This window comes from Boleophthalmus pectinirostris, unplaced genomic scaffold (assembly GCF_026225935.1).
Source record: "Boleophthalmus pectinirostris isolate CB_2022bp ecotype Guang Dong unplaced genomic scaffold, ASM2622593v1 HiC_scaffold_1, whole genome shotgun sequence".
NCBI lineage: Eukaryota > Metazoa > Chordata > Actinopteri > Gobiiformes > Gobiidae > Boleophthalmus > Boleophthalmus pectinirostris.
Genome location: NW_026570970.1, coordinates 39,797,392 through 39,807,149, shown reverse-complemented (window position 1 = coordinate 39,807,149; position 9,758 = coordinate 39,797,392). Strand labels below are relative to the sequence as shown.

General features: G+C 42.3%; 1 protein-coding gene across 1 annotated transcript in view; it reads right to left on the bottom strand.

Annotated features, from left to right (window-relative positions):
• Nucleotides 1–487: 487 nt before the first annotated feature.
• rnf17 (ring finger protein 17) overlaps nt 488–9,758 on the bottom strand; it is a 55,255-nt gene continuing 45,984 nt past the window's right edge. Inside the window, exons 26-37 of the mRNA XM_055155438.1 lie at nt 7,333–7,495; nt 7,071–7,182; nt 6,293–6,456; nt 5,188–5,307; nt 4,916–4,996; nt 4,721–4,843; nt 4,034–4,090; nt 3,728–3,835; nt 2,954–3,074; nt 2,155–2,290; nt 835–1,021; nt 488–756 (exon numbers count right to left, since the gene is read on the bottom strand). Of these exons, the coding sequence (XP_055011413.1) occupies nt 661–756; nt 835–1,021; nt 2,155–2,290; nt 2,954–3,074; nt 3,728–3,835; nt 4,034–4,090; nt 4,721–4,843; nt 4,916–4,996; nt 5,188–5,307; nt 6,293–6,456; nt 7,071–7,182; nt 7,333–7,495 (1,468 nt within the window). The 3' untranslated portion in view covers nt 488–660. The remainder of the gene's footprint in view (nt 757–834; nt 1,022–2,154; nt 2,291–2,953; nt 3,075–3,727; nt 3,836–4,033; nt 4,091–4,720; nt 4,844–4,915; nt 4,997–5,187; nt 5,308–6,292; nt 6,457–7,070; nt 7,183–7,332; nt 7,496–9,758) is intronic.

Here is a 9,758-nt window from a genome sequence, read left to right as displayed (position 1 = left end):
TATACAAGTTTATTATAAAGTTAGTGTAATTAAACCCAGGGTTTATTCAACGTCCTTTGTGAAACATGGCCCAGGTAACACTGGATACATTTACATGTGCAGAAACAACAGGTAACCCAATTATTAGATTTGGGTGTGTTTCCCATTTACAGCACAAAATAAATCAGGTCATCATGTCAGATTTTAAGAGTCACTGTTGTATTTGAAAGACAAAGAACAATCATTTTAAAATATCTTTCAATCTTTCAGAACATTTTTGTCTTTGTGCAAAAAGGACAAACTAATTCACAATTTTCCTCCAAACCTACACTGGTGTGAACAATCAGAAATGAGATTACTCACACACACAGTCAGAGCGTAATTAATGCACTGTGAAATTCTGTAACTAATGTTTTATTTGAAGAGTTTTTATTTTCTTGGAAATGAAGTACTGAAACAACAAAACAGGACTGTGAGGTTCAGTCTGATCCAAACCTTTGGGGCCGAGATGAGACGACCGTGAACAGAAAACAGGCTGCAGTCACCACTGCATCTTCACGTCTCAAACACAAAAGAAGAAGGAAACATACTACACAGAGTACTTAAAGCTTAGTGATGCATGTTTCAACAACCAAGAATGATATAAACTAAAAAGTCCAAACTAAACCAAAGGTAAAGTGGTCACTCCAGTTCTGCCAACCCACTGCTGACCAGTGGTGTATAAACTGGCTGGCCATCCTCATTGTACAGGCTAACAGTGAGCTCCGGCTCCCGTGCCTGCAACACACCAAACACAACACTTAGACACTCAGCTCAGGCCAGTCACAGCCTTTCTGAGCCGTGTGCACTACATACCACCACAGTGGCTGTGATGTAGCCGTGCAGCAGGTCAATCATATCCATGGCTGCTTGGATACTCCACACAGGACTGTAGGGCAGCACGTCCTCCTGCCTGGTCACCGACGGAGCCCTGAAGCCTGTCACCTTCACCTTGAGCGTGTGGGCGGGGAACGCAAGGAGCTCAGACGGCATCTGACGCAGCCTGGACCAGCACAACACATAAAGACCACATGTTTATCCCTCACTTAAAATGTGTAACGTGCATAGCTTGACTAGTCTCATACAGGCCTGTTACGGTACATTTTAAAGTATGATATGTTGCTGTATAGAGAATAAACAACAATATTTAATTTTATGCCCAAAACTATTCTAAATGGACTACATTATTTTAAAAAAAAGAAATAGATAATAAATAGTAGAAAGAAACATTATAGTACAGGCGTCAGCAAACGTTTTGCCTTCTGATGCAATTTTTTGCTTTATTATAACACACACTGCAGTTTTTATATTGTACATTTAGTGGATCTCATTAATTCAAAATGTTATATGGTATAAATGTATGAAACAGCTCCAACTGGCTCTTCATGAAGTGGGGGTCTGAGATATTTAATCAGGGTTTATGTTCAACAAACCAAATGTAATCTTTTTAATGCTGCAATTCAGTATTTTTTATTCAGTATTTAAATTAATATATGTGGAAACAGATATTTAGGTGCATTGTGTATCTTGGTGGAGGGGCCATCAAACGCTGGTTTTCATGGAGATGTTAATGCTTTATCTGGAATGTTTTACAGTATGGCATTAAACCTTTTTATCTTCATGGAGACCAAACCAAACCAAGTTACAGGTCAGATCTGCTCACAGTCAGAATTCTCATTTTTCTAGATGTTTCTGAGCAATAAAACCACCTGTAATTTAATAAATGTAAGTTAGAGCTGTTTATTATCTTACTGTAGAACATTCCAGGCACAGCAATCACATCTCCATAGAAACAAGCAGGTGATAGACCCTCCACCAGAATGCATCAATGTGTGCAGCAGGACATAAGAGTTTTTTTTCTGACAGTTTTGCTGCCCATGCCCCTCAACATTCCTCCACCTGCTATAGTAGTTTGTTTGAATCTTTAGTGAGTCATGGAAGTTACTTATTCAACTCTCTACAGCTCAAATCTTATTGAAGTATAGAAAAAAACACACACAATGCAAAATGAAATCATCATAATTATTGAGCACCAAAAATATTGACCCAACTATTATTTATTGAATGACACCTTGATATAGTACTTATGGTGACAGACGAAGTCCCACAAGTGTCCTATTTGACAGGATACATTACTTGGTAGGGGGCAGTGTGTCATCTGAGCCATAGTCCACATGCTGCACCAAGAGGAGGAGGGGGTCCACACTGCTGATGTCCATGATCGCAGCTCTGTAGTATTTGCCATCACTGTACTCGACCAAACATGGACTCCCTGCACAGAACACAAACTGGAGCTGAGCTGCTACAACAGCAGGCTTCTGATGCACACTAAAGGGAAGTGACTGTGCAGTGTGCAGTGTGCAGAACAATACTGTACAAAAGGGATTTAGTTACACAATCCTGACTAACTACATGCAAATGGATTTGTACTGTAATCTGTTAAAACAACTTCATGTTTGTTATTGCATTTAAGCATCACAATAAGGTGCACTCACCACAAGAGCAGGATTTTTGACAGTCTTCTGAACATCCCTTTTCGAGGCACTGATTGTATTTACTTACAGTACACTGGTAGTGTAATACTGTGGGGTTAGGAGAGTAGTGACAGTGGTACTGTGGGGTTAGGAGAGTAGTGACAGTGGTACTGTGGGGTTAGGAGTGGTGACAGTGGTACTGTGGGGTTAGGAGAGTAGTGACAGTGGTACTGTGGGGTTAGGAGAGTAGTGACAGTGGTGTGGTTAGGAGAGTAGTGACAGTGGTACTGTGGGGTTAGGAGAGTAGTGACAGTGGTACTGTGGGGTTAGGAGAGTAGTGACAGTGGTACTGTGGGGTTAGGAGAGTAGTGACAGTGGTACTGTGGGGTTAGGAGAGTAGTGACAGTGGTACTGTGGGGTTAGGAGAGTAGTGAGTGGTCTAAGTGGTGTGGGGTTAGTACCTCTGGGGAAGCAGCTGAGCCGTGGGACCTTGTCAATGGCCGTGTTGACTCTGTTCAGAGCAGTGTCCAAAGTCTGTCCATTGATCTTAGTGTCCAGACCTTCCAGTGGCCACAGAAACAGCTACACATAAATTTACTCAAGTGAGACATTTCTTCAAACAAACCTTAACATTTGTAACAGTGAATTTAAACCAAGCTTCAATACTGTATGTTTATTTTGGAAAAGGATGTGGCTGCAGACCTCCACCCAGAGGACCCTCACTTAGCTTAACTCCATCCACATGTCTCTAAAAGTAAACATATGCCTATGCTATTTACACCCCTGTGTATGTAGGCCTATGCTGACACATTTTTTTAAATATTTTTTTTGGTCCATGATCAAGTTGATTCATTTCAAACTGAATTTGATTTAATGAACAATGGGTGTCATCACCTTCAATGAACTTTAATGACAATGAACTAAAGCAACAGCTGATGGAAAGTGTGACATTAAGCCATTTAAAAAGCAGCTGAGGGATTTGTGGGTGGAGGTGCAACCTGGTGGAGGCCTGTGGGGCCTGCAGCCAGTCTCTTGTTACAGTTATTACTCTCTTAATTTCTTTTAGCTGCTGTAAAAAGTGTGATTATGTGAATGATGGCCATTTTATTAGCAGTTAGAGCTGTTAGTGATAGTTATAGCTTTAGGGCAGTGAGCCTGACAGTTATTGGGGCAAAGACAATTTCAATTAAGTTGTTGAGTGTTGTGTGCATGTGAACGTAGTGTGTGTGATGTACCTCATTGGGTGTCCACAGGTGCTTTATTTTGACAGGGAAGTCCTCTCCTTCTGGGGGCAGCTCTGGGTAAATGAAAGACCCCAGCAACTGTTCCTCCTCCAGCAAACCCTTAAACACAACACCAGCCTCACACTTTGCATCTGAGCATGTCAAAGTGAACAGTAATACAATATACACAAGGCCATCTGAGGCTCTGGGGGGCCGATATAAGTAGAAACACAAGTCTACTCTCTTCTGTGTTATACCACTGTCAGATGGTAATATAGTTTTATAGTGCACACACTGACACGTACAGCACAGCTTTACCTCAATGTCAATGTCCCAGTCGTCGAGGAAGGCCGGCGCTGAGGGACCTGAGGCTGCCTGTGGAACACACAACTGTTAGACCTTTGTAAAGCCCTAGCAGAGACGTGCATGTAAAAGGCATGAGCACATATTGGAACTTATGAGGAGTAGAGGCACGCAGACACAGGACAATGAAGTGAATTATTTAAAATATTGCACATAGACATATGCTGGACTGACCATATTTTTAATAAGGCTAGAACATTTATGTTAAGTTTGTATCACATCTAAATGTTTGCTGTGTAACTTATAATAACAGAAATGTTCAAAATGTGCTGCAAAAGTACTACTTTTGATCATTTGGGCTACCCCTGCTTTTACACTCAATGTTTCTTCATCTGCTGCCCTTTTTTCTAGTTTACTCTAGAGTTTTAAGCTAAACTGGCCACAAGAACACAGGGGAGAAGTATTCACGGTTCACAATGGCAAAGCTGTATACACCTGTATTCTAAGATACAGATTTTATCATCTTGACTAAACCTATACAAGTATATGACCATAAAGCTTTTTTGATCTCAATCCACAGCTACAGCTTGTGTAATGTTGCACTGGCAGCTGACTACCCCATTCACACATACTGTCTAAATTACTCAAACACTACAGACATGAAGGCCCCTCCCATCCCACATATCACCCCACACATGTGACCTGGCGGGGCAGGGCCACGTGCTCCATGGAGCCGTGCTTGTTTTCACTCAGGATTGTGCTGAGGCTGAGCCCATCCACAAACACCTGTACAGTTAGAGGTCCTCGGGGTTTTGCAGGCAGCTCCTGACAACACACAATACACACTGTTTAGTATGGACTCAAACATGTACTAAGCAATGTAAGCTAAAGCTTTACCAAAACGTGCACATCCACGCAGCGGCTCATCAACAACTCTGAGAGAAGAGCCACAGCCTCTCTCTGCCAGTACCCCCCCACCTGCACACACCCAAAGGCAGGAGAAGTTAACAAGGCATCTACAGGCCATCTCAAAAATCTTCACTCTATGCATCATGAGGCTAAAGATAATATATGGGCTTGACTTTCTGAAATGAGTGATAAAAACTTATTCAATTTTTTTTAGATGGTCTGTAGATATGGGGTTTGTTAGTGGGACTTTTGGGACTTACTGGTGCAATACCGTGGAGCTGACAGGGCACACACAGCTGAGGCACATCCTCAAACAGCAGCCTGGGGTGAACATGCACCACAGGGATGCTCTCCACATGCCCATAGTCAATGTACTGAACCTGCAAAAAAACAGCATCATACCACTATCACACCAGTATAACACCAGAATAACAGCAGTATAACACCAGTATAACACCAGAATAACACCACTATCACACCAGTATAACACCAGAATAACAGCAGTATAACACCAGAATAACACCAGTATAACACCAGAATAACAGCAGTATAACACCAGTATAACACCAGTATAACACCAGAATAACAGCAGTATAACACCAGTATAACACCAGAATAACACCAGAATAACACCAGTATCACACCAGAATAACACCAGTATAACACCAGTATCACACCAGTATAACACCAGAATAACACCAGTATAACACCAGAATAACAGCAGTATAACACCAGTATAACACCAGAATAACACCACTATCACACCAGTATCACACCAGAATAACACCAGTATAACACCAGTATCACACCAGTATAACACCAGTATAACACCAGTATAACACCAGAATAACAGCAGTATAACACCAGTATAACACCAGTATAACACCAGAATAACACCAGTATAACACCAGCATCACACAGTATAACACCAGAATAACACCACTATCACACCAGAATAACACCAGAATAACACCAGTATAACACCAGCATCACACCAGTATAACACCAGCATCACACCAGTATAACACCAGTATAACACCAGTATAACACCAGTATAACACCAGAATCACACCAGTATAACACCAGTATAACACCACTATCACACCAGTATAACACCAGCATCACACCAGCATCACACCAGTAAAACACCAGCATCACACCAGTATAACACCAGTATAACACCAGTATAACACCAGTATAACACCAGCATCACACCAGTATAACACCAGCATCACACCAGTATAACACCAGAATAACACCAGTATAACACCAGTATAACAGCAGTACGGCTTTTGTTGTGCACCCAAATGCAATGTGGCCACATTTGGAAAGGCTCCTGGGTTGTGTTGTGTTGTTGTCTTGTACCTTGACGTGTCCTCCTAGTACCTCGAGCCGCTGCCCTCTGTACCAGAGCATGTCAGGACCATAGATGACACAGCCCTGCACGCTCTTCCACGTGTAGCTCTTGTGACATGGGTTAAACTTCATGCTCTGCTGGATTCTCTTCTTCAGCTGATCCAACTGTCGCTCTGCACACACAAGAGGCTTTCTAGCTCTGAACTTTTACATTGTGATTCTACAGCACTGTTTCCTGCAGCACTTTATAGTTAAGGTGGTCACTTTGACAACAAATGGCCCCCGCCTTGACGACGTCCCTGTGAACCACATAAATCCTCGCAAAACTAGGGCCCCCCCTCTCACTTCTTCTCCGTGGATGAAGACCCTCACTTTTTTTGGCAGCACCGCTTTTCCTAACCAGTTTTCTGTGAGCAATACTGTACAGTGGTATATTTGAAATCATGCACCAGGCAGAGGAGTGCTAATTATATTGTTGATGGCCCTCAGGTCTCCTGCTGTATTGAGCCAAATAATAAACATGGAACTAAACACTAAATCCACCTGTTTTCACTACTAAACTGTGTATATCGTGTATATTGTGTAAATTATTTGAACTGTAGATAGCATTATCTACAGTTCAAATACATTTTTGGCAATTTAGTGCAAACTACAGTAGGTACATTTGCAATCCCTCCTTCCACTCATTCTCTCTTTTAGTCCTTCAGGTTCTGCCCAGTTTAGTAGCTCTAAGACTAAATAAAAAGATGTCATGGAGGGGGCAGTGCTGAGGGGTCATGTTGCTCACCTGCGTTTGGGGTGCGGGCATAAATGGTTCCATCTTCTCCGATGGCAGACACAGTCATGAGTAAGTGACCAGGGCAAGGCAGCTCAGGGGCAGGGTACAATGGAGTTTGAATCTACAAAAATAGTCAGTTATTAAATGTCCTACTAATGTCCTGTACTAAACCTGTCACCTCACATTTAGAATTTAGTTAGTTAGTTTAGTGCAGAGTGTAGTGTTAACCAGTTCATGTCTGAGTCATACAGCCATGTGTGTGCTGTCTTACCTTTTCTGTGGTCCCAAAGCAGCGTGGGGGTGATTTGGGCCATGGACAAGACAGGGAGCTGGCTGACGTAGCCGTAGTGTTGATGCTACTGGGAGCAGTGCTTTGATTCTCACAGTCTGGGACATCCGCTTCCTTTGGGCTCTCCACCACAGGACCAGCAGCACTGGAAAACAACAGCAGGAGAGGTGCAGGTAGCTTCTCTTAAATGTCCAAATGTTTTTAACTATAATCCTCAAAATTTAAAAGACTATCAATGTGAAATGTATATACTGATGATTAAGTATACTGTTTTCCACAACAGGTCAAGTGCTAATGTTAAAACAGCTCTCTCTGTTCTACTAAACACCATTAACAATCATCAGCATGCCTATCCAAACAATGTTCACATCATTGCAGGGGACTTTAATAAGGCAAATCTCAAAACTGTTTTGCCAAAATTCCACCAACATCTTAAATGCCCAACAAGAGGGGAGAACACTCTGGACCATGTATATTCTAACATCAAGCATGCAGAGCCATACCCCTCCCCCACCTGAGCCAGTCAGACCATCTCTCCCTGTTCCTCACCCCTGCATACACCCCCCTCCCCCCTCAGCAGAAAAAAACCCCAGAAAGTCTGTCCATTACCACCTGGCCAGACAACGCCCTCTCCCGACTGCAGGTCTGCTTTGAACAAACACAGTGGGAAGCCTTCCATCATGAAGACCTGGCTACATTCACAGATACAGTGCTGTCTTACATCCAGTTCTGTATTTGTATGGATTGGTATAACCAAAAACCATGGATGATGGTTTTGGGGCTGATAACAGAGGAGAATGAGGCGCCCTACAGAGATGAGGTCCTGAAACTCTGTGAGTGGTGTGCAACTAACAACTTGGCACTGAACATCACCAAGATGAACTCATCCTGGACTTTCGTAGGAACAGAGCCACCCCTGCCCCTGTGTGGAGCGAGTGGAGACCTTCAAATTCCTTGGGGGTTCACATCTCTGTGGATCTCTCCTGGTCAGTCAACACCTCACCACTGGTCAAAAAGACCCAGCAGCAGCTACACTTCCTGAGGTGCTCAGGAAGGAGCAACTAAACACGAGCTGCTGGTGACCTTCTATCGTTCCACCATTGGTCACCTGCTGACCTCTGCTGTGACAGTGTGACACTCTAGCTGCACAGAGGCTGACAGGAAGCATCTGCAGAGGGTGACCAACTGCACTTCCTTAACCACATTATACAACTCCCGCTGTCTCAGCAGAGCGAGGAAAATAATTAAAGACAATAGACACCCTGGATTCCACCTGTTCAACCTGTTGCCTTCTGGCAGGTGCTTCAGGTCAATTCCAGCGAGGACCAACCGACTCCAAGCTTTCACCACACTGAATGAGAACTGTTAATTTGTTTTATTTATTATTCATTCTTGCACTTTGACGGAGCAGCTCTGAATTTCATTATACTGCATAATGACAATAATTCTATACCTATTCTATACCTCTATTATAATTGCAATTGTTGTAATCATTTAGCTGTGTGTTTTCAGTTCTCTTAAAAAATGATGATCCTGGATATACTTTCTGTGTATCAGGCTCAAACTGGACTCACAGGGCTACACCTGCAGGGGGAGTTCATTCAAAAGCAACTATAAAAAGGACTAGATTTTTTATTTATAAAAATAAGTACTATAGTTATAATATAATCACTTACCCACCCCCTCAGATTTCAGGCAGAGCTAGCCTGGGCTTAAATGTTAGAAGCCTAAAATGGGTATGATCAAAGTCTGGGCAAATACCACAAATGCAAATGTAATGGTCTTAGATATAGATTTAAAAAATCTATATCTAATAAATCAATTGCTATTGAGGACTATAAAGTTTTTCAATCTGATCGGGCTTGGAAAGGGGGTGGTGTGACGATTTATGTAAAATCAAGATTTAGTTGCTCTGCAGTGATGTCAGTGTTAGTCCAAATAATAACTCCAGGTTTAGTTCAGGCAGATTTATTCAGTAAATACCATGTTCATGTGCACCATAACAACAGCGACTCCCTCTCATAACATCCGAGCATGTAAGAAGTGCAAAAGCAGCTCTAGAGTTCCCTAGCTGTGAGGCAGGTAAGGTAAACACAAAAACAAGAGCTAACAGTCAGTATCTAAAACTAAACAAATGGCACTGAAAATGAATATCTCAAAGGACTCTCAACTCAGTGCAGCCGGCTGTAAAAGGCCCCCTTCTGCCCTAAGGATGCTCTCCAATCTATTTCTGACATTGTACATGAAATAAATGTCTCAGAATTCATTCTAATGGGTGATATAAATTTGAACTGGCTCTAAGGAAACTCAGACAGTCTAAAAAATATGTGATACCTGAAACAACTCACAAATGGTCCAGATTAAATCCCGAAGCATACTTGACTTAATTTTAACCAATTCAACTCACA